Here is a 25,365-nt window from a genome sequence, read left to right on the forward strand (position 1 = left end):
ATAGGTTAAGACTTTATTCCCTAGAATGTAGAAGATTGAGGGGAAATTTGATAGAGGTATACAAAATAATGAGGGGTATAGGGTAAATGCTAGCAGGCTTTGTCTACTAAGGTTGGGTGAGACTACAGAGGTCATGGGTTAAGGGTGAAAGGTGAAATGTTTAAAATGAATATGAGGGGGAAATTCTTCACTCATCGCAAGTGTGGATGTTTCTATGATGTACTGTTCTATGATTCTAGACAGTGTAGAATGTGAAAATCCCAGGAACTCAGCAGTTTGAGATAGTCAAACCACCCCATCAGGCACCAACAATCATTTCATGGTCAAAGTCACTTAGGTCACATTCCTTACCCATTCTGATATCTGGTCTGAACAACAACTGAACCTCTTGAACATGTCTGTATGTTTTTATGCATTGAGTTGCTGCCACATGATTGGCTGATTAGATATTTGTATTAATGAGCAGATGTACAAGAGTATCTAATAAAATGGCCACTGAGTGCAAGGTGACACAATGCTTTCAAAGCTAACTAAAGCAGTTAGAGAGGGAATTAATAAAAAGAAGCATGGTGGGGGCAGGATATACCATTGGTTGCAAATCTTATTCAAAAGAGAATGTTGGAAACATTCAACAGATAAATATTATGGGGAGAAAAACAGCTTTTATCAGAACTGCCATAGTTTTTCCTCTCTACAGATACTGCCTGATTTGTTGGTATTTTTTAACCTTCTCTTTGTTTCAGATTTCCAATAGTTACAGTACTCTACCTCTCACAGATCCAATGTTTTTTCTTTTCATTCTTCCTTTAAATTCCTTTATTCATATATCATTTAGATGGCTGTGAAGTTTAGTTTAAGTTTAATTGTCATTCAATCATACATGAATACTCAAGAATACAGCCAAAGAAAATAGTGTTACTCTGGGGCCAAGATGCAAAATACAATACCAACAGTCACATACAGCATCACAGCAAAAGGCACATACAACACATATAAGATAGTAAGCACATACAAGATATCAGTAAAATACAGTCATAAAAATAATATAGCCTAGGATCCTGAGTCCATGAATATTGTAGCAATCTGTAAACAAACACAACATGGCTCATCTTCTGCCAGTTGAACACTGGGGCAGCAATGACTCTAGCTTGGATGCTTTACATACTGTCCCCGCTCGAGCATACTGTCTTTGACGCCTCTCTTCTGAGTGGCTGTAAACAGACAATACCTGGCTTGAGTACTTGTCCTCGCTATGACTGAGGACATGTAGCTCCCCCACTGTCTGCCAACAAATCAGTGAATCGGACTTGCAGTATTCCACATTAACAACGTCCAACAAAGTTTTACGATCATAAGAAAAGTGTCTAAGCTGATCACTTGCTGTTAGACTGCACACCTCCTTTGTGCCTCAACTTCTCTGATGCCTTGCTGATGCAGTCAGCAGCATGAAGTCCAGCTCCTTCAGTTTCTCCACCAACAAGAAACTTGTTGATGGGGTAGACCTGCAGTACTTTAAGTTCTTAATGTCCAGCTGGCTCTTGTGATCATAAAAATATGCTTAAAAAAGAAAGTAACCCTTTTGGTTGACCCTGTAGAAGCCGCTACGATTGAACGCGCCGCTGTCTGATCAGAAGATTTGAAAGCCTTGTGCCACCTGGACAATTCCATTGCTTCTCTCCATCACTCCCTCCCTTGGCATCTTAAAATGCACTTCTTTTCTCACTCCAGTTCCAATGAAAGATCATTGACCTGAATTCTTAGCCCACTTTCTCTTTGCATGGAACAACGGAATATTTCCAGAACTTGCTGTTTTTATTTGCGTGACCAAGCTAGCTATAATTTAGAAGAACAAAAGGCACAATAACTTAAATGTACAAAATTCTTATCTGGCTTGACGAAGTAAATGTTTCTCCTGGATGGAGTATGAAGGGAAGAGGGTGTCAGCCATACATAGAGCCATAGAGTTATAAAGCACAGAAACAGGCCATTTGGCCCAACTCATTCCTCACCTACCGTGTTGTCTACTTGAGCCAGTCCCACTTCCATGCATTTGGGCCATATCCCTCTAAACCTTTCCTATCCATATATCTGTCTAAATGTATTTTAAACATTGCAATTATTACTGCCTCTACAACTTCTTGCAACTAATTCCATATATCCACCACCCTCTGGGGAAAAATTTGCTTCTCAGATCCCTCTCTCACCTTAAACCGATGCCCTCTAGTGTTAGACATAGGAAAAATTACCAAGATCAGAAGGAATTTTTACATGGCGAATAATAAAACTTCACTAACCAAAAGTGCTGTGGAGGCTCAGTCTCTGAGTATGTTCAAGGCAGAGATTGATTGTTTTTTTTTGGATATTTAGGGAATAAAACATTAAGGATAACATGAAAGTGGCACTGAGGTAAACTTATTACATGGCAGCACAGTGTGAAGGGCCAACTGAACTATTCATGTTTGTACTACTTAAATTTTTGGCATGTGCTTCTTCCTTGTATCCCCTTGCCTATAACTAAATCAAATGATCTGTAGACTGTTCCTCCCAGAATCCTTCATCTTTTGCTTTACCTTGTATCTGCCAGTATTATATCCTCCAGCTGATCAACCATGCTAAAATCTCTTTATTCTGGTACTGTAATCATGTTGTTTGTTAACACTGTAATTTATTCTAACAAATTCCTTGACATTTTCTAAAGCTTTCCAGTCTGGGATCTTTGATTTGCAACTATACCGAGCTTGTAATTAAATTTATACAAGACGTACTATATCGTCCCCTGATTTATGTTTCAAACTCATTATTTCTTAAGCCATAGGCATTTTTTAAAACTTTAATCTGTATCATTGTCCTTGCCCAATCCAGTTGTTCCGTTTCTTGCATTTCATTAAAAGAAGGAAAATAACAGCCAGCCAGTTGAACTGTGGTGAAGTTCTGGTTATTGCCCAGCAGCCACTGATTTTGCCACAATAGGTGAAAGACATAGGTGCAAGATTTAAGGGAAGAAGTTTTGTCTAATTTGGAATTGGCAGTGAAAGAATATTTGGCTTGAAGCTAAAGGACCAGGATTTGTAAATGGCTGACTTCTTTTCCACCCGTAATTAACACATATAAAGTGATTAGCCATACTATCAGAAGTGCAGGCTTACACTATCCAGATTTTTAAATTAGTCAGTTACCCCAGAGGAATTATAGCGATAGGAAAGTCTAATATGTGTGGAGCATAACATGTAAGTGAAATGCCCTGATTAAGATTTCTACTGCTAAGCAGTGTGGTATTTTATTCTAGCAGTTTTCTGTAAAAGCAGTGTGTCCTGCTGGTAGTGTACTTTGATTTTGGCTAAAGATAAAGGGCCATGTTGTCCACCGAAGGAATGTTGTGTCAGCCAATCAGGATGGTGGACTGTAAAGAGAAGTTCTAGAGACAGCTGGGTGAAGAGAGATTTCTGATAGACAGTGGTCAGGTTCGTGGTCTTTTGGTGGGAGATGTGGAGAGGAGAGGATCAGGGAAGATGCCTGGAGTATCCTATCCGAAGGAGAGAGCCTATTGCCATGAGTGTTTTGTACGACAAAGGAGTCCAAGAAGGGAAGTTCTATCTGTGAGAATACAGTGCTGTGAGTAAATGGTACACCCAACCACTACCAAAATGAGCTCCAACATTTATGTGCACATTTAGACAGGTTTAACTGTAATGGGCCTTTTTATTAATTTTCTTTTCTTTTTCCTATTAACTGTTTAATAAAGCTGAAATCGGTAAATACATTTACTTTAAAATTTTATGCGGTGCACAATCTGGTATTTTTTGCCGACTGATAATTGTGTATGGGCAACCAAGAGAAAATTTGCAGATGCTGGAAATCCAAGTAATACACACAAAATGCTGGAGGAACTCAGCAGGCCAGGCAGCTTCTATGAAAAAATGTATAGTCGATTTTTCGGGCCGAAACCCTTCGGCATGTCTGCAGAAAAAAAGCTGAGGAATAGATTTAAAAGGTGGGGGGGGGGGGGAAGGGAGAGAGAAACACCAGGTGATAGGTGAAACTTCGAGGGGGAGGGATGAAGTAAAGTGCTGGGAAGTTGATTGTTGAAAGAGAAAGAAAGAAAAGGGGGGAAGAGCACCAGAAGGGGGCGATGGGTGGACAAGGAGATAAGATGAGGGAGTGAAAAGGGGATGGGAAATGGTAAGGCGGGGGCTGGGGTTGGAAGGCATTACCAGAAGTTAGAGAAGTCAATGTTCATGCTATCAGATTGGAGGCTACCCAAACAGAATATAAGGTGTTGTTCCTCCAACCCAAGAGTTACCTTATCGTGACAGTGGAGGAGGCCATGCATGGACATATCGGAATGGGAATGGGAAGTGAAATTAAAATGGTTGGCCACTGGGAGATCCCACTTTTTCTGGCGGAAAAAGCATTCACTAATGCATCAATCTTGTCATAAACTTCTTTGTAAACGTACATTATTGTAGAATTACCTGCAAGTTAGTAAAAAAAAATTATAATGAATAATCATTATTCTGAGGCTCCTACTTCCCATGGCTAGACAATTTATGTTATACTGAAGTGACTGTGGAAGGTGCAGAATGAGCAAAAGACACCCGTCTCTTATGTTTCCCAAATTTTCTGCTTTGTTCCTTTAAGTACATTTAGGTTTTCAAGACATTATCTGGAATCAGCTGCCACATGTACATGCTTCAGGCCGTCCTCTGTTATATATTCTCAGAGAGGTTTATATGACAGCTTCTAATGCATCTGCATCTAATTGTAATTCCCTCATCTTCACTTGCAATGATTATAACTTACCACACATCTAAGTATCAGTGGTTCAGAATCAGTGGTGAAAGATGAAACGGTTATATGACCATGGACCTTCCCATCGTTCCACTTGGTGAGGAGACAGTTAGAGTACACAGAAACATTAGCCTTCTCAAGTGCTTTCTCTACTGCAGTTTCTATTACAGGATTGTCGAAACAACTGGTGTTAGAACTTGTAGGTGGTTTCAACAGATGAATGAGAGAGCCATCAATTCCAAAAGACAGGATTGTATTCACTGTGATGTAAGCCTCAATTGTATTCCCATATACTAAGATATTTCCTGAAAAGGAATAGGAATGATAAAGAATGCATGTAAGTATTTTTAAATAAATGTTTAATTGACAATAATGTGATCTCATTTTGAGGTACTATGGAGTACACGTAGAGTACCATCCAGAGGATATAGTGGGGAGCCAATTTAATTTTTTTATGGTTTAACCATCATTAGAATACAGAGAATGCCAATCCAAATTGTGCTCTCCATAATGAATTCAAAGATTGGGAGGAAGTAAATGGGGTGCTTTGGACACAGAACATAAAATAGTACAGGCCCTTTAGCCTACAATGTTGTGCCATCTTTTAACCTACTCTAAGATCAACCTAACCCTTCCCTCCAACATAGCCCCCCATTTTTCTTTCATCCATGCACCTATGAGTCTCTTAAATGCTGCTAATGTATCTGCCTCTGCCACAACCTCTGGCAGTGTGTTCCAACCACTGTGTAAAAAGAAACATACCCCTGACATCCCCTCATTATACTTCAATCACCTTAAATTACGCCCCCTCTTATTAGCCATTTCCGGCCTGGGAAAAACTCACTGACTGTCCATTCTATCTATGCCCCTTTCCATCTTATACACCTCTATCAAGTTACTCCTTATCCTACTTTGCTCCAAAGAGTAAAGCCCTATTCTCTTCTTGTCATGGCACCCCAAACAGAGATAATTCTGGAGTCTGACGTTGACTGGATAAATGACATGGCTCAGTCATTGTGATAGATATTCACTGTCCAGAACCCACAGGGCCTTTTTGCCAAGCTTAGCTCTTAGCTTAGCAGGTGACTCTTCGAGGGGTCAAAGATTTGGGGTAAGTTAAACTTTCAATCAATATTCCTTGTTCAGCCTTTTGTTGTAAACAAGTGAACAAAAGGGTCCACATTTGGCCATTATTTAATCAAGAGAAAACAATGGGGTCTACTTCAGCTTATATAATGCCCTGATTTAGACCATGCTTTATTGTATTAATATAGTTATGCTGTTGGGTAGTTTATTTTAAGCAGATTTTCTCAAAGTGCAATATGTTCCTTTAATTACATCATACAGTCCAGTAATTCAATTGATAGACAACTTACATTTGTTGAATTAGCCAATAGGATTTGGTTTGTTAATATTTGGCCTAAAAGATGCCCTGGAACTTTCTAGAGGGACAGGGAGAAGCCATTTTTGAGAAAGCTGTTAGAAGAAGAAGGGGAAAGATGGAAAATGGAAACAGACAACAAACAACAAACATAGCAGAAAAACGTGAATTCATTTGAAAGGACAGATATTGCTGTTGGAAAATCCTCGTGCAGACAATGGTCTCGTGGAGAATGTACAGGTAACTTTTTCTTTTCTTCAATATTTTTATTAATTTCTTTCATAAAAGAATACAGAGTACAGTAGGATATATATATATATCGATAACAATATATTGAAATCACAGATAAGGTGTAATTACCCCATATCCATATAAAATTAAATTTAAACATAACATTGAAAAGAGATAATTTTATTATACAAAAAATCTAAACCCACCACCAGAAAAAAAACAGCTGTTAGGTTAAAAAGGAAGAAATCCTTAACTTATAGTAAAACATATTATTAGCCAACATCTGTGCTTAATAGCAAATCAAACATTTTGAAAATAATTCAAAAAAGGTCCCCACAATATTAAAAAATCTTGTCTAGGTTCAGAAATTGAACAGCGAACCTTCTCTAAATTTAAGTATAACATAACATTATGTAACCAGTGAGTATGAGTAGGCGGAGTGGCATCCTTCCACTTAAGCAACAATGCCCTCTTGGCTATAAGAGAAATAAAGGCCAAAGTATGCAAATCATGTGACTCCAAAATAATATCATTTCCTCCAACCATACCAAATGAGGCAAAGGATTAGGCTTAAAATTTACTTTAAAAAACACTGAAAAAGTTTGAAATACTTCCTTCCAATATTTTTCAAGAATCAGACAAGTCCAAAACATATGGACTAGTGAAGCTTCTCCATTATTACATCTATCACAAAAGGGAGATATATCCAAATAAAAAGGAGACAACTTATCTTTAGACATATGGACTCTACGAACCACTTTAAATTGAAGAAGGGAATGACGGGCACATAACGATGAGGTATTAACCAATTTAAAAATTTCATTCCAAGTGTCCTCAGAAATTGAAATCTGTAAATCTTGTTCCCAAAGATTTTTAATTTTATCTAAAGGAATAGTTCTCATTTCCAACAACATACCATAAAGATTAGATATAGATGCATTATGGAAGGGTTTCAAATTAAAAATTATATCAAGTAAATTTTTATCTGGACTTTTAGGAAATGTATGTACTTGAGAACGCAAAAAGTCTCTAATTTGTAAATATCGAAAAAAGTGAGTTCTCAGTAGGCTATACTTAATTGACAGTTGTTCAAATGAAGAGAGACTATCTCCAACAAACAAATCATGAAAACATTTAATACCCAATCTATTCCACTGTTTAAAAACTACATCAGACATAGAAGGTTTAAAAAAATAGTTTAAAAAAATGGGACTGGAAAGTGAAAAACTCAATAAACCAAAATATTTTCTAAATTGTACCCAAATCTTCAAAATGTGTTTACCTACAAAATTATCAGTTAAGTTACTTAAAGATAAAGGAATTGAGGATCCGAGAAGAGAAATGATAGAGAATTTATTAACAGAGTTAGCTTCTAAAGAAACCCAGACCGGACAGTCCTCTTGATTAATATAATATAACCAAAACGTAAGATTCCGTATATTGACTGCCCAGTAATTAAACCTAAAATTGGGTAAGGTTAAACCTCCATTCTTTTTAGCTTTTTGAAGATGAACATTATTTAATCGAGAAATGTTATTTTTCCATATACAAGATATAATAGAACCCAAAGAATCAAAGAAGGATTTAGGAATAAAAACAGATATGGCCTGAAATAAATATAAAAATTTAGGCAAAATATTCATTTTAATGGAATTGATTCGGCCAACGATAAAGAGGGGGGTGACCAATTTGAAAGTGCCTTCTTAACATAATTTAGAAGTGTAAAAAAAATTTCTTTAAAAAGAAATTTATAATTCCTAGTAATTGTTGTGCCCAAATAAGTAAATTGATTTCTTACAATTTTAAAAGGAAGGTTAATATTAACTAATACCAAATTATTCAAAGGAAAAAGTTCACTCTTATGAAAGTTAAGTTTATATCCAGAAAACTGACTAAAGCAGGAAAGTAAATAAGGTAAAGAAGACTCCACATTAGAAATGTAGAGCAAAAGGTCATCAGCATAAAGTGAAACTTTGTGGGTAATAGCCCTCCTTAAAATACCAGTGATATCATTAGTTTCCCGGAAAGCAATAGCTAAAGGTTCTAAGACCAAATCAAAAAGCAAAGGTCTCAAAGGACAACCTTGTCCAGTTCCACGATAAAGTTTAAATGGTTTAGAGTACTGAGAATTAATAAGAACCTGAGCAGAGGGAGATAAGTAAAGTAATTTAATCCATTGAATAAGATCGGGCCCAAAGTTAAATTTTTCTAAAGTTTTAATTAAATAATTCCATTCAACCCGATCAAAGGCTTTCTCAACATCTAAGGATATCACACTTTCCAAAATCTCTTTAGAAGGTGAATAAGTAACATTCAATAAACAACGAATATTAACGTGGGAGTATCAATTTTTGATAAATCCAGTCTGATCATCAAAGATAATAGATGGCAAAATATTTTCAATCCTACGAGCCAAAAGTTTAGATAAAATTTTAGTATCAACATTAAGTAAGGAAATAGGTCTATAAGAAGAGCATTCAATTGGGTTCTTATTCTTTTTAAGAATAAGCAAAATAGAGGCTTCATAAAAAGATTGTGGCAACTTACCTAATTTAAAAGAGTCGGAAAGGACCGAATATAAATAAGGTATAAGCAAAGAGGAAAAAGCCTTCTAAAATTCTCCAGAAAATCCATCAGGACCCAGAGCCTTCCCCAAGTGCAAAGAGTGAACAACTTTGGCAATTTCCTCATAGGAAATAGGTTGATCCTACTATTTTTGAATATCAGAAAGTGTAGGAATGTTTAATCAATCTAAAAAATATTCATTAGAGTATTATCTATAGGAGGATCAGAAGATAACTTTTAAATAGCTAGTTAACCTTGGAGAAAGCTTGAGACACCTTGTCCTTGGATATTTATTTATATTTCACTTGGACTGTGTTTTCAGGCAGAATTGTTTGGTACCCTGAGTAAACGGAGTGAAGCAAACCCAGACTGACTGTGCAGCAATGAGCTCCTTCGATTATCTGCACATTTCAGGCTAATATATGTGTAATGGGCCTTTTCTTTATTTTGTTTGTTGTAGTTTAAAATATTTTGTCAATGCAACTTTAATCTAAACTTATATTGGTGTGAGTTAAATTATTGCATTCTGGTGAACAGTAAATTTGCATGGGTGGTCAGTGTTCATACAAGTAACAATCCTACTTTTCCTTTTATTCAAACTGTTATGTTTTGAATTTACCCAAATTATATTTACCCTAGATACGTTTATTTATTGGAAACGGTCTTCTCATCATTATTCTCATGCACTGAGTTATGTCGCTGTTAGTTTGTATTCACAGTCATTACGAGCCTGTGGTGAGAGGGTTACTTTTAATTACACAATGAGTTCACCTGGTCTGACGAATGTAACTAAAAAATATCAAATGCGTCTGAAGTCACCAAACAACAAAAAACAGATATAAATGTTAGAGCAAATCTAAATGTCAGGAATGGCCAAGGAATGACAGAAAAACAGAGTGACTAAAATCCATTCCTCTGCTTTCAATTCCTGTGACGGACGACTTGCTTGTATACAACTCATTGCTATGTCTTTTTAGCTTATCGGAATTGTACCTGTATTTTGGAAATCATCTGTGCTTTAGAAATTATTCATACTTTGAATATCTTTTACAAGATAGAAATCCTGTGAGTTTTGAATGTATTTTAAGAATTTTATCCAAATTTAAAATGTGTATCACAAAATAAATGAATTACATTTAAACTACTTCGTTAGTTGGAAGGTGGAAGGGGGGGAGGCACTGTTCAAATAGTGGGTACTGGCAGCTAAGCTCGCTGTGGAGGATCTAGCCTTTGAAGAGTAGGTGGCTACAGTATAACCTCCCTTTAGTGAGGGTACCCATAACTATCTCTGTTGGATAGGTTTTAAGATCTTCATTTGAGTTCAGAATTTTATAGACAGCAAACACAATACCATCACACTATAGTCATAGTCATACTTTATCGATCCCGAGGGAAATTGGTCTTCGTTACAGTTGCACCATAGATAATTAAATAGTAATAAAACCATAAATAATTAATAGTAATATGTAAATTATGCCAGGAAATAAGTCCAGGACCATCCTATTTGCTCAGGGTGTCTGACCCTCCAAGGGAGGAGTTGTAAAGTTTGATGGTATTAAACTGTTAGTTGACTTCCTATGACGCTCAGTGTTGCAACTCGGTGGAATGAGTCTTTGGCTGAATGTACTCCTGTGCCCAACCAGTCCATTATATAGTGGATGAGAGACATTGTCCAAGATGGCATGCAACTTGGACAGCATCCTCTTTTCAGACACCACCGTGAGAGAGTCCAGTTCCATCCCCACAACATCACTGGCCTTACGAATGAGTTTGTTGATTCTGTTGGTGTCTGCTACCCTTAGCCTGCTGCCCCAGCACACAACAGCAAACATGATAGCACTGGCCACCACAGACTCGTAGAACGTCCTCAGCATCGTCTGACAGATGTTAAAGGACCTCAGTCTCCTCAGGAAATAGAGATGGCTCTGACCCTTCTTGTAGACAGCCAAATCAGTGCCAAATGGGTGTAATGAGAATCTTGATGTTAGGGATATTATTACTTTCGATCTATGCCCCATAGTTAATGATATACCACAATGTGGGTACTTATAATTTAGCATGTCTTAGCATACAGTGACTTCTAAAAAGTATTCAACCTTCTTGGAAGTTTTCATGGTTGGTTGTCTTACTACTTTGATTCGCAGTGGATTTAATTTGGCTTTTTGACACTGGTCAACAGAAAATACTTTTTCATGTCAAAGTGAAAACACTGCAAATTGGTTTAAATTTATTACAAATATTAAACACAAAATAATTGACTGCATAATTACTCACCCCTTCAAGTCAGTATTTAGTAGATGTACCTTTGGCAGCAATTATAGCAGAGTCTGTGTGGATAGGTCTCTATCAGCTTTGAACATCTGGGCTCCGCAATTTTTCCCCATTCTTCTTTACAAAACTGCTCAAGCTCTGTCAGGATTTCATGAGGATCATGAGTGAACAGCCCTTTTCAATTCCAGCCACAAATTCTCAATTGGATTGAGGTCTGGACACTGACTAGGCCACTCCAGGATATTAACTGTGTTGTTTTTCAGCCATTCCTGTGTAGCTTTGGCTTTATGCTGGGGGTCATTGTCTTGCTGGAAAACAAATCTTCTCCCAGTTCTCTTGCAGACAGCATTAGATTTTCCTCCAGGATTTCCCTGTATTTTGCTGCATTCATTTTACCCTCTACCTTCACAAGCCTTCCAGGGCCTGCTGCAGTAAAGCATCCCCACAGCATGGTGCAGCTGCCACTATGCTTCACGGCAGGGATGGTGTTTTTTTGATGATGTGCAGTGATTGGCTTATGCCAAACATAGCATTTAGTCTGATAACCAAAAAGCTCAACTTTGGTTTCATCAGACCATAGAACTTTCTTCCAGCTGTCTTTAGAGTCTCCCACATGCCTTTTGGCAAATTCTAGCCAAGATTTCATGAGAATATTTTTTCCCCAACAGTGGCTTTCTCTTTGCCACTCTCCCATAAATCTGCGACTAGTGAAGCACTCAGGCAACAGTTGTTGTACGCGCAGTCTCTCCCATCTCAGCCACTGAATCTTTTAAGTCCTCCAGAGTTGTCATAGTTCTCTTGGTGGCCTCTCTCACTAGTCCCCTTCTCGCACAGTCGCTCAGTTTTTGAGGACGGCCTGCTCTAGGCAGATGTATAGCTGTGCCATATTCTTTCCATTTCTTGATGATTGACTTGACTATATTCCAAGGGATATTCAGTGACTTGGAAATTTTCTTGTCTCCATCTCCTGATGTGCTCTTCAATAACCTTTTCGTAGCGTTGCTTGGCGTGTCCTATTGTCTTCATGGTGTAGTTTTTGCTGGGATACTAACTCACCAGCAATTGGACCTTCCAAATTCAGGTGTATTTTTACTACAATCAATTGAAACACCTTAAAATAATACAACAAAAACAAGAAAACTTCAGGGGTGGAGGTGGTGAATACTTTTTATAGGCACTGTATCTAGGCTTAGCAGAATTTTTTTATATCCCCATTAAAGCCTCCTCTCAATTATTCTGTAACAAGGTAAACAATCACACTGTGGCTAAACTTTCCACTGAATTAAACTTTATTATCCTTGGCAACATTCTCCTGTATCTTCTCTGATCCCTCTCTTGCTAACATATCCTACCATAGGTGTGATGACTAGACTAGTCTCAGCCATGTTTTATGTACATGTCTACAAAGGTGGCATGTCTTTTCTAAATTTGGAGCTTTGCCGTAAAACACATCTAGGTCTCAGTTCAACCCATTAATTAAATTTCTCCTACCGTCCAGAAATAGCACTCAACAGCAGGGAGACAACCAGCTTATGACTGGGTTTAGCCACTCCATATGCTATCACTGATAGGAAGAGTTTCCATGCACATCATTGGTTAATGTAGCAGTGTGTCAAAGCTGAGGCCAACCATAGCCGGGAGTATGAGGGCATGGTTCCTTCTTTTACTCCATCTAATTCGTTCTTCCCAACACACACACACACCCCTTGTCAATCAGTATAACTAATCATGTACGATTTCTTCCACTTGGAGTCTGGCCTTGAGATAACATCCTTAATGTTAAACCTGGTTCAGTTAAAGTAGGTAAGGAACAGCAATCAGATAATTCAATTACACCAGTTAGATAAATCTCTAAAAGAGCAGGCTTACATCTTGCAAAGCACCAGCATGGAAACTGGTAACTTAAGATGGTGAGTTATTAAGATGTATACTAAAGAATTTACTGAACAGACACAAGTAGATGTGACAACAGTGACCCAGCAGAGGTCACTGAAGGACCAGTTCACATTTTAACTCAAAGATCACAGAATTATCTCTTTTCAGCTTCCTCTATTATAAAGACAAAATAACTTGCCTATTCAATCTTTCTTTCTGAGTTTGCCAGCTCTGACAACATTCTTGTGAAAGTCCTGTGGACTCCAGGCTGTACAATTACATGTTTCCTGTAACACAGTAACCAGATTTGTAGACCATGTGAAGCAGTGGTAAAATTAGTGTTTAGTACAGTTTTATCATATGGGCCAAACATGGGCAGATGAGACTAGCTCACTGGGCAGCACAACTTGACATGGATGAGTGAGCAGAAGGGCCAGTTTCAATGCTGTAAGACTCTATGACATTCCTTGCTTTTATAATCTATTTCTCAGCTAATAAGTGAAAGTATCTTACAAGACATTATACCACTTTGTCATTCTGTTACTTTGAGGAGTTGGGGACATTCATGTGTTCCTTCATACCTCTGATTCTTCCAATTTATTATGCACTCATTTGATCTGTAGCTTCTCCCCAAATACATCACACATCTCCAAATTCAAATCCATTTGGCAATTTTCTAACCAACTGACCAGACTATTGATAACATTCAGTTGTCCAAAATTTTCCTTCTCACCATCAACCATATAGCTTATTGTTATATCATTTTAACCTTCTTTATCTTACTTGCATCTAATGTCTCAATCATACCACAAAATGAGAGATTAAGGCGAGTCCAAATTCCACTGATTCCACCTAACCCTAGTTGGGCAGATGGGACTAGCTCACTGGGGACTCAACCATCATCCATACTCAGCCATAGCCCTGTGCTGTCTAGCATTGAACTAATTTTAGATCTAATTTGCCACTCTCCTTTAGATCTCCATGGGCTTTCACTTTTTTAAATGAGTCATTGATGTCTGTACCTGGAAGAACCTTATAAAACCTGGAGTCCTATATGGCAGCTGCTAGAAAATAATGAGCATGTGTAAAATAGTACAACCATAGCTGACAAGGGAAGTCAAAGCTATTGCAAAAGCAAAAGAAAAGGCACACAATACAGCAAAAATTAGTGGGAAGATAGAGGATTGGGAAGTTTTTAAAAACCTACAGAGAGCAACTAAAAAATCATTAGAAGGGAAAAGATGAAATATGAGAGCAAGCTAGCAAATAATATCAAAGTGGATGGTAAAAGTTTTTTCAAGTATGTTAAAAATAAAAGAGAAGTGAAAGTGGATATAGGACTGCCAGAGCCAGGAGAAATAATAAAGGGGGACAAAGAGATGGCTGATGAACTAAAGGAGTATTTTGCATCAGTCTTTACTGTGGAAGACACTAGCAGTATGCCTGATGTTGTAGTGTGCAAAGGAAGAGAAGTGGGTTCAGTCACTATTACAAGAGAGAAGGTGCTCAAAAAGCTGAAAGACCTAAAGGTACACAAGTCACCCGGACCAGATGAACTGCACCCTAGGGTTCTGAAAGAGGTAGCGTATAAGATTGTGGTGGCATTAGAAATGATCTTTCTAAAGCCCTTGGACTCTGGCATAGTGCCAGAAGACTGGAAAATGGCCTTTCTCACTCCACTCCTTAAGAAAGGAGGAAGGCAGCAGAAAGGAAATTATAGACAGTTAGCCTGACCTCAGTGGTTGGGAAGATATTAGAGACAATTGTTAAGGATGAGGGGATGGAGTACTTGGTGACACAGGGCAAGAAAGAACAAAGTCAGCATGGATTCCTTAAGGGAAAATTCTGTCTGACAAGCTTGTTGGAATCCTTTGAGGAGATTACAAGTAGGATAGATAAAGGGGATGGAGTGGATGTTGTATATTTGGACTCTCAGAAGGCCTTTGATAAGGTGCCACACATAAGGCTGCTTACCAAGTTAAGAGCCTATGGTATTAAATGAAAGTTACCAACATGGTTAGAGCATTGGTAGGAGGCAGCAAGTAGGCATAAAAGGTTGGCTGCCAGTGACTAGTGCTATTCCGCAGGGGTTGGTGTTGGGACCACTTCTTTTTATGCTGTATATAAATGATTTAGATGATGGAATAGATGGCTTTCTTGCCAAGTTTGCAGATGATATGAAGATTGGTGGAGGGGCAGGTTGTGTTGAGGAAATGGGTATGATGCAAAAGGACTTAGACAGATTAGGAGAATGGGCAAGAAAGTGGCAAATGAAATACAATGTTGGAAAATGTATGGTCATGCACTTTAGTAGTAGGAATAAATGTGCAGACTATTTTCTAAATGGGGAGAAAATCCAAAACTCTGAGATGCAAAGGGACTTGGGAGTCCTTGTGCAGAACACCCTAAAGGTTAACTTGCAGGTTGAGTCGATGGTAAGGAAGGCAAATGCCATGTTAGCATTTGTTTCAAGAGGTCTAGAACACAAGCGCAGGGATGTGATGCTGAGGCTTTATAAGTCACTAGTGAGGCTTCACTTTGAGTACTGTGAACAGTTTTGGGCCCCTCATCTTAGAAAAGATGTGCTGGCATTGGAGAGGGTCCAGAGGAAGTTCACAAGGATGATTCCAGGAATGAAAGGGTTATCATATGAGGAATGTTTGATGGCTCTGGGTCTGTACTTGCTGGAATTCAGAAGGATGAGAGGGAAGCTCATTGAAACCTTTAGAATGTTGGAAGGCCTAGACAGAGTAGATATGGAAGGGATGTTTCCCATGGTCAGAGAGTCTAGGACAAGAGGGCACAGCCTCAGGATAGAGGGGCAACCTTTCAATACAGTGATGCACAGAAATTTCTTCAGCCAGAGCTGGTGAATTTGTGGAATTTGTTGCCATATGCAGCTGTGGAGGCCAGGCCGTTGGGTATATTTAAGGCAGAGATTGATAGGTTCTTGATTGGTCAAGGCATCAAAGGTTACGGGGAGAAGGCCGGGAACTGAGGCTGAGGAGGAGAAATAAAAGATCAGCCATGATTGAATGGCGGAGCAGACTCAGTGGGCCAGATGGCCTAATTCTGCTCCTATGTCTTATGGTCTTCTCTTATGTGTGATCACTGGAAGTATGGACTGCAGATTATTTGGGTTCCTGACTTTTCTTGAATTAGATTGGAAGGAATGAGTGGCAAAAAAGGTTTTCAGAGAATTGTACAGTACAACCCATCAGTCAAACCAGTCAGCATCCTGTCCTATTATCTCTATCATTCAGCAGTTAGTCTCCAGCCCTCTATGCCAAAGTGACCTAAGTGTTCACCCTGGACACTTCTGAAGTGCTGGAAGTGACCCAGCTTCAACCATTCTCTTCAGGAGTACATTCCAGATACTTACCACTCTCTGGTGTAAAATATCTTCTTAATATCCTCTCTGAATATTTCCGTTCTTACCCTAAACTTCATTCCATTAGTTTTATTTGCCTCTGATACAGAGAAAGCTTTCTACCTAATCTATACCCATCCGAATTTTATCTACCTCAATGTCTACTCTTAACCACCTCCACTCCAGCAAGAAAGTCATGGGTTTTCCAGACTCTCCTCATAACTACTCCATCCTAGGGAAAATTGTGGTGAATATTCTCCACATACTCTCCAGTTATCATAACATTCCTATATTTTGGTGACTAGAACTGCACTCAGTTCTCCAGCTGAAGTCTGACTAACATTTTATTAAATTGTTATATATATTTTATTATCCTTACTTCTGTTTTAATTTCTATATCCTGATTCTGACCTGGATTCAAACAAATTTTGCCAGCTGTGTAATGAGATACAACTGTGCCACTGCCAACTGGAAATTCAATGTTTCTTTAAACACTTCCTCTGAGAATTGCAGATATATTTTCCTAAACATATAAATTTGGATTGAAAACACAGTTGTCACTTCACTGGTAACACAAATATGCTTTCTCCTTATTGTTTTTTTCCCCAGGTAGTAATCTTAGAAAGATCTCCTTGAACACCATAATTAATAACTGAAGAAAAAAAAGTCACAATCAGCAGCAAATAATTATTTCCTAAGGATCCATAAAAGTTTTATCCAAGAACAGCTACAATCACTTAAAATATATCACTGGTATTGGCCCTTTTTAATTGATGACTGATAACAACAACAATTAATAATTACAATAATGAAATGAAGTAGCATGGGTCTAAATTATATCATCACTGATAAATTGTGTACATCTATATCCTTTCTCCTGTTTCAAAAATTGCTCTAATGACTAGAACTCAAATGAGCCCGAAAATTATATTGAATGCAAAAGCATGGCAAATTGTTGGGATCAACAGTTACATAACTTTGGTTAAGTTCTCAAAGGTGATTCTCTCTCCAACCCTCCTTTCCCCAAACATCTTTCTTTAATAAGTTTCAATGCAAAAATTGATGAGAAAGATCAAATGCCTTTGATTAAATCAAAAGCCTTCAAATGCCTTTGAAGACACAAAAGACTGCAGATGCTAGAGGAACTCAGTGGGTTGAGCAGCAAATGTTAGTACAACAGGATTTGTCGGTATGTAGGTCAAAACTGCAAGGGTATCCTACTTGACTGAGCTAATAATAAGGGTTGCTTGAAAACAAACAAATAAATACGCTTATAAGTGTCCTTAGTCACAGATTTGCTTACCACAGAAACAGGCTCTATGGAGTACTTTATCATTACTAAAAATTGCATTTATCTATTACTAGTCCATTCATCTGCATTTAGTCCGTAGCTTTGGCAATTAGAGTGCTTGTTTAGATGCTTCTTAATTGTTGTAAGTGTGCATCAGTGTGCGTTCCACATTTCAACCATATTCTGCAGAAAAATTCCCCCTCAGATTTCATCTAAACTTCCCACCTCTCAACTTGTATTTGTTGAGAGGTAGGAAGTTAAAACATGTTCTTGTTTTAGAGACTGTCACCATGTGAGAAAGAGTCCAACAATCCATCCTATCTATCCCCTATAATAATTTTGTATACCTCTGTTTGGTTACCCCCTCAGTCTCTGCCACTAACAGGCGTTTCAGTTATAAGCATACTCAATCTATCCCTATGATTGAAATGCTCCAATCTAGGCAATTTCCCAGTCAATCTCCTCTCTACTCTCTCCAGTGAAAGTACATCCTACCGATAATGTGGCAATCGGTACGTATTGCTGTCATAATGTAACATCCCTTCTCTTATATCTCTATACTATTGCTGAATGCAAGCAGGCTTCTCACATGCATGTGCACTCCATTATACCTTGCAGAATCATCCACAACATACAACTCAAAATGTTCCAACACTCTAATTTTACATGTTATATTCTACACAGCTGTACCAGTTTAGTCTCCTCAAATTCATCCTTCCTGAACACCAATGGAGGACTTTAAAAAAAGAGAAAACTTGTAAGCTAGCAAAAAAGAATGATAGAGCAGGAAAGCTACTCATGAAGAGAAATAATTAGTCTTGTTTGTCAACAATCCTCCTCAAGGTCATGTGATTAAATGTTCTTGTTATTGTAAAATAGTGTATCCTCTAATTCACTAACAATGTAAAACTATATGTAATAGTCTGAATGATTAATAATGCATGATAACATAAGGATCAGGAAGTCAAATGGTAGATTTCAGCTCAATAATCTAATTGATTAACAATAGTAATATATCAACAGCAAACAATAGTGCCAGATACTGCTCAATGATAGTCTATAAGCACTAGTTCTGTAAATCTAAGTCAGATCTCTAAAAATATCCTGTGAATATTAACAGGTTTGATTAAGATATTTGCTGATCAATTCTGTTGGCACAATACATGAATCTTAAAAGAGAACCTGGCAGATTGCATTTCAGTTATTCATATGTGGTGAATACAAGGACCAATTTATAAGAATTAAATTACATTCATTATCAAACATTGATTTATGTTACACTGTGAGTATCTCTCCCTGCTTAGTTTCCCAATTAAGGAGAATCATTTGAATGTTGAAAATAAATGTAAGGTAATTAAAGTTAATTCTCCTTAACTAAATTAGCAGTTAATTGCACAATTAAATGGGCTTACATGTGCATTCTTCAGTATATCCACTCTAAGCAATACTGCAAATTAAAATTAATTAAAATATATGAAGTATTTGTAAAACAATGGACTGTGCCTCCATGGCAATTCAATTCAGCAAATGAATAGGAAACAAAGTGAGATAAAGGTGTTGCCAAACTAATAATACATTTCTGGTTACATGATAATAAAGTGTTTCTTTAAGTTTCTATGTGTCTTAGCTGGTGAATGTAGAACCTACTTATTGTTTTCACCAGCACTGGCAATTCAGTGCTTCCTATTTTTGCTGTGTTTTACCCATTTCTGGGCATATTACACAAGTATTTTTACTCTTGATTTCAATATTTTATTGCAGCATCCCACCAAAGAATTTAAAACTGTTACCACTGCCATGATCTTGCACATTTCTGGGTATTGCTTCTGTGCATTGAGATCAGGGAAAAAAGACATTATGAATACAAGAATAATAAGACTTTGCAGTAAAAATTTTCATTTAGCTGCATAATTTTGAGACTATTATTTCAGAATGAGTGTAGCATAGTTTTGTCAAAATTTATGATAAAACAATGGTGAATTTTTAAGGTACAATAAAATTAGCTTTAGTTTTCACATGTACAAGACATGCAGTGAAATGTACTGTTTGCATCAAGGATGTGCCAAAGGCAGCCTGCAAGTGTCTTCATGCTTCCAGCGTCAACACAGCATGCCCACAACTTACTAACCCTAAATCGTATGTTTTTGCAACGTTTGAAGGAAACCAGAGCACCAGGAGAAACCCACGCAGTCACGAGAGAGAACATATAAACTTTTCATAGACAGCAGCAGGAATTGATCCCTAATCTTACAGCTGGCACTGTAAAATGTTACATTAACCACTATTCTACCACGCCACCCTCATTTACAGCTCCAGCAGCCTGGAGTCAGAACACGGGTTGAAATCCCAACATGATAGTTAGGGAATTAATATTTTAATAATTAAATATTTAATTATTTAAATTAATAATAAGCTACTATCACTACTAGCAGCCGTGAAACCAGCAGATTGCCATAAGACCCTATCTAGTTCACAGATGTCCTGCAGAGAAGCAAGTCTGTCATCTTTATTTAGTTTGGTTTATACGCAACTCTGGACCTACCTCAGTTCTGGAGTGAACAATAAAATAGTAAAGTCTTTTGGGCGTGAATTTTGGAAACACAGCTAAGTGATTGTTTGAAGTTCACTTCCGTAAATGATAATAAATGCTAGACAATACATAATTTTAAATTGTTTATTTGATAGATTGTTATTCAAAGTGTTAATAGAAAATGAGACAACAGTGAATATATAAATTAGGGCACACATAAATCATTTCTTTTAATGGGAAGCTAACAATACACTCCTATTCTTATCTTGCTTCTCATGTATTTATGTACTGTAAGGGGATGGAGTAAATTTGATGTCTGTGTAAATTGAAGGAGCAGAGATGTGAAAGATATGAAATTAGGGGGATACCAACTTTTTCCAGTAGCCAATACCTCAGGATCAAGCATCTCAAAGATAGCTTTACCAGCTTCTCTCATAGGCAAGCACATGCATGGATAAGTTAGTGTTGTTTAATCCACTGCCTGCCACCATCTCCTGAATCAGACAAAGCAAGGTCCTACAATGTGGTTGTGTGGGGCAACAGTAATAATTAAATAGCTAGCAAACTGAGCAAACTAAAATATAGCTATGAGATTTGCTGCATGACAAAGTCAGATTGCAGTGGAGTGGATGAATATATTCAAAAAAACATTAATGGGTACTGATTTGCATTGCTGCAGTTAATAGGATTTGACATTTTAAAATGCACTCACTGTCCATTATGCTTGAGGTCATGTCATTGAACTTCTTGCAGTACTACAGAAAGGTCCCTGCGGCTTGACTCCTGGCATTGACTTCAGTATTATAATAAGGCAATAAAATACCTCACTCTCTTTCACCTTTGTGGCCAAGACCCATAGTACAGCAACTAATATTTTAAGCCTAAGGTTTTGGGATTGCACCACTGTTGATTCCCAGTTTAGTTTCAGAACCTGCACCAGTCACAATGCACCTCTCAGTTATCACAATACAGTTTGTGTGAACTAGCAGTTTGCAATATTGTGTACATTACAAGATTAACACATTCAAATATACAGTAAGTGCTTTTTTGACTATACATCTTGAGACATCCTAAAAAGGAACATGAAAGCTACAATATAAATGGAAGCTTTTTTCCCTTTTTTTTTAAAGCAAACCAGATTTCAATTACACTTGCCACTTAAAAGGTGTTCAAATTTCAACATCAACTTCTGTGTGGACTGCAATGTTCTGACAAGAACTGTCCTTTGTTATTCAAATAACAAGACATGGGTAACAAAGGACATTAAGGACATCCCGAAAGCTAAAAAGAGGGCATTTAGAGATGGACATAGGGAGGAGCTGAGGGCAATACAGAGTGACCTGAAAGCCAGGATCAGGGAGGCTAAAGACAGGTACAGGAGGAAGCTTGAGTGGAAACTCCAGCAGAACAACATGAGAGAGGTCTGGAGGGGGATGAAGACCATCACTGGGTTCTGGCAAACTAGCAACAGAGGAGCTGAAGGCAGTGTGGACAGGGCCAATGAACTTAACCTGTTCTTTAACAGATTTGACATGAAACCACCACGGCGGGCTTTACAGCTGAACAGGTGAGAAGACAGCTGAAACGTCTCAACCCAAGCAAGGCTGCAGGACCGGATGGTGTCAGTACCAGGGTGCTCAAAGCCTGTGCCCCTCAGCTATGTGGAGTACTTCACCATGTATTCAACCTGATCCTGAGGCTCCGAAGGGTTCCTGTACTGTGGAAGACGTCCTGCCTCGTCCCTGTGCCGAAGACGCCACGCTCCAGTGGCCTCAATGACTACAGACCGGTGGCATTGACCTCCCAGATCATGAAGACCCTGAGAGAGACTTGTTCTGGAGCTGCTCCGGCCTATGGTCAGGCCACACTTAGATCCCCTCCAGTTCGCCTACCAGCCCCGACTAGGAGTTGAGGATGCCATTGTCTACCTGCTGAACCATGTTTACGCCCACCTGGACAAGCCAGCGAGCACTGTGAGGGTCATGTTTTTTGACTTCTCCAGTGCGTTTAACACCATCCGCCCTGTGCTGCTGGGGGAGAAGCTGACAGCGATGCAGGTGGATGCTTCCCTAGTGTCATGGATTCTTGATTACCTGACTGGCAGACCACAGTACATGTGCTTGCAACACTGTGTGTCCGACAGAGTGATCAGCAGCACTGGGGCTCCACAGGGGACTGTCTTGTCTCCCTTTCTCTTCACCATTTACACCTTGGACTTCAACTACTGCACAGAGTCTTGTCATCTTCAGAAGTTTTCGGATGACTCTGCCATAGTTGGATGCATCAGCAAGGGAGATGAGGCTGAGTACAGGGTTACGGTAGGAAACTTTGTCACATGGTGTGAGCAGAATTATCTGCAGCTTAATGTGAAAAAGACTAAGGAGCTGGTGGTAGACCTGAGGAGAGCTAAGGTACCGGTGACCCCTGTTTCCATCCAGGGGGTCAGTGTGGACATGGTGGAGGATTACAAATACCTGGGGATACATATTGACAATAAACTTGACTGGTCAAAGAACACTGAGGCTGTCTACAAGAAGGGTCAGAGCCGTCTCTATTTCCTGAGGAGACTGAGGTCTTTTAACATCTGCCGGACGATGCTGAGGATGTTCTACGAGTCTGTGGTGGCCAGTGCTATCATGTTTGCTGTTGTGTGCTGGGCAGCAGGCTGAGGGTAGCAGACACCAACAGAATCAACAAACTCATTTGTAAGGCCAGTGATGTCGTGGGGATGGAACTGGACTCTCTCACGGTGGTGTCTGAAAAGAGGATGCTGTCTAAGTTGCATGCCATCTTGGACAATGTCTCCCATCCACTACATAATGTACTGGGTGGGCACAGGAGTACATTCAACCAGAGACTCATTCCACCGAGATGCAACACAGAGCGTCATAGGAAGTCATTCCTGCCTGTGGCCATCAAACTTTACAACTCCTCCCTTGGAGGGTCAGACACTCTGAGCCAATAGGCTGGGCCTGGATTTATTTCATAATTTACTGGCATAATTTACATATTACTATTTAACTATTTATGGTTCTATTACTATTTATTATTTATGGTGCGACTGTAACGAAAACCAATTTCCCCCGGGATCAATAAAGTATGACTATGACTATGACTATGAAATGCTATCCAATGACCAGTGCTGGTAGCTTGACAACCGAGAAAGAAAGATAACAAACTTTAACCTGAATGATATATACAAAATGGAAGAGGTACATAAAATGTATCTGGAGTTTTGTGCTGTTGGTGACAACTTCGCACGCATTGCTATTTCAACTGGGACATATCAGATTTGAGAGAATCTACAGATTTGAGAGAATCTACAAAGAATGTTGACATCATGACCACATAATAGAGTTAGCATAACAACACAAATTTTACTTGAAATTCGGGGTCACAGTAAAGAGGCTTTTATTTTCAGCAGCATTTCTTGTGTGTCAGGTACTGCAAGGAATGTAAGCCCTCCTCAGCCTTAGCTTTCCCATTTTGTCTCACCATCAACATCTTGGAAGCATACCTCTCTGTATTACCTTAATACCACTGACTATTCCATTAGATATTTCTCAGTTTCAGTTTCTAGCCAAATTTCCACTTCCAAACTAATTTCCTGTTCTTACCTGCTGCTTTGGCCTTGTTCTTTCTGACTTCACATGGCAAACAGCATTGATACATTTAAGACTTCAAGTTGGTAGTACCGACAGATATTTACCAGTTTTCATTAAAGACTTTTAGTGAGATTAAAGCTGTACCTTTAGCATTTGCTGAATGAGATTTGAGCCAATGCAGTGCATTTTCACAATCGCTATGATTATTCAGAATGAAAAGGTTGGAGGGCACTTTATCTGTGAATTGCTTGTCAGGGTCCACAATCACGTTAGTCAATTTTTTATCAGCTCCTGTGGGACATGGAACCTTCATAATAGAAAATAGAATTTTAATCAGCCTTAATGTTTTTAAATTTACTTCCACTATACTTTTATTCATTAAACACTGGTGCCAGCTGTGCACTTCTTCCACCCATCACCAGGAAAGCTGATCTCTCCAGATGACCTTATTGTCTTCAACATGATATCTAGCACTGTATCACTGGAGGGTGGGGGTGAGGAGCAATAATGTCTCTGCAGGCCATTTCCCTGTCCAGGCAACTACAGAAAACACCATGCTTTCAAAAACCCTTTGATTACATGTACTGAAATTGCTTGACTTGTATCCTCATTGTGCTCTTTATTCTCAATCACTTGAGAAGCTGGTAACAATTATGGAGCTACTCAGCTAATTTCACTTGATAAAACACACTGCAGGGAAAACTGTCTCCACCCTCATAGTAAAACCACACTTCCCACCTCTCATCTGGATAGAAAATTAGATACAAGGTCCACTCCACTCTTGGAGAAAAGAGGTTATAATTATTTCAAATAAATGATAATGTGATTTGAAATGCACAACCTATAAAGGTAACAAAATCAGATTCCATTGTAATGTTAATTAGACACAAATTTTAAGAACACTAACGTCTAGGGAAGTAGATAGGATATAGTACTAAAGTGGTCTCAACTCTTAAAAAGGCATGATTGGCCAAATAGACTTGGGTACAATAATATTCCACGTTTTATGTCACAATTAAAATCTCTTTGCCACAATGTATTAAAATAGATTACAATGTGTATGTGAATGAAATCCTCCTGCATTCTGCAGTTATCAGTACATGCATCAAACTTATTTTTTGAATATGAACACTGTTAATTTATTCCATAAGTAAAACACATATTCTATATAATAAGAATTAATAGGATTTGTGTGATAGCAATAATTATAAAAAGTTTCATAAGGTAATATCATTTTGACTCCTCTGTTACATCTAAAAGTAATTTTTTGATTTTTCAATGTGATTTCATTTATTTCCTTCTATATGAGTGAATAGCTAAAAATACATTGATAGTGGAGTTTTTGGATAAAGCTTTCCAAACAAATGCAAATTCATTCACATTTTGCAGTCTTAAGTTTTTACTTAAAATACTGCATCCTGTAACTTCTAATTTCATGGATAAACATTCTGTTAATGA

The 25,365-nt window shown here is 38.2% G+C and overlaps 1 protein-coding gene across 1 annotated transcript in view; it reads right to left on the reverse strand.

Moving 5' to 3' along the window:
- cfap61 (cilia and flagella associated protein 61) overlaps nt 1-25,365 on the reverse strand; it is a 177,344-nt gene that overhangs the window by 43,798 nt on the left and 108,181 nt on the right. Inside the window, exons 20-21 of the mRNA XM_072267103.1 lie at nt 24,052-24,214; nt 4,801-5,093 (exon numbers count right to left, since the gene is read on the reverse strand). Coding sequence (XP_072123204.1) covers nt 4,801-5,093; nt 24,052-24,214 — 456 coding nt within the window. The remainder of the gene's footprint in view (nt 1-4,800; nt 5,094-24,051; nt 24,215-25,365) is intronic.

This window comes from Mobula birostris, chromosome 8, assembly GCF_030028105.1.
Source record: "Mobula birostris isolate sMobBir1 chromosome 8, sMobBir1.hap1, whole genome shotgun sequence".
In the NCBI taxonomy this organism is placed as follows: domain Eukaryota; kingdom Metazoa; phylum Chordata; class Chondrichthyes; order Myliobatiformes; family Myliobatidae; genus Mobula; species Mobula birostris.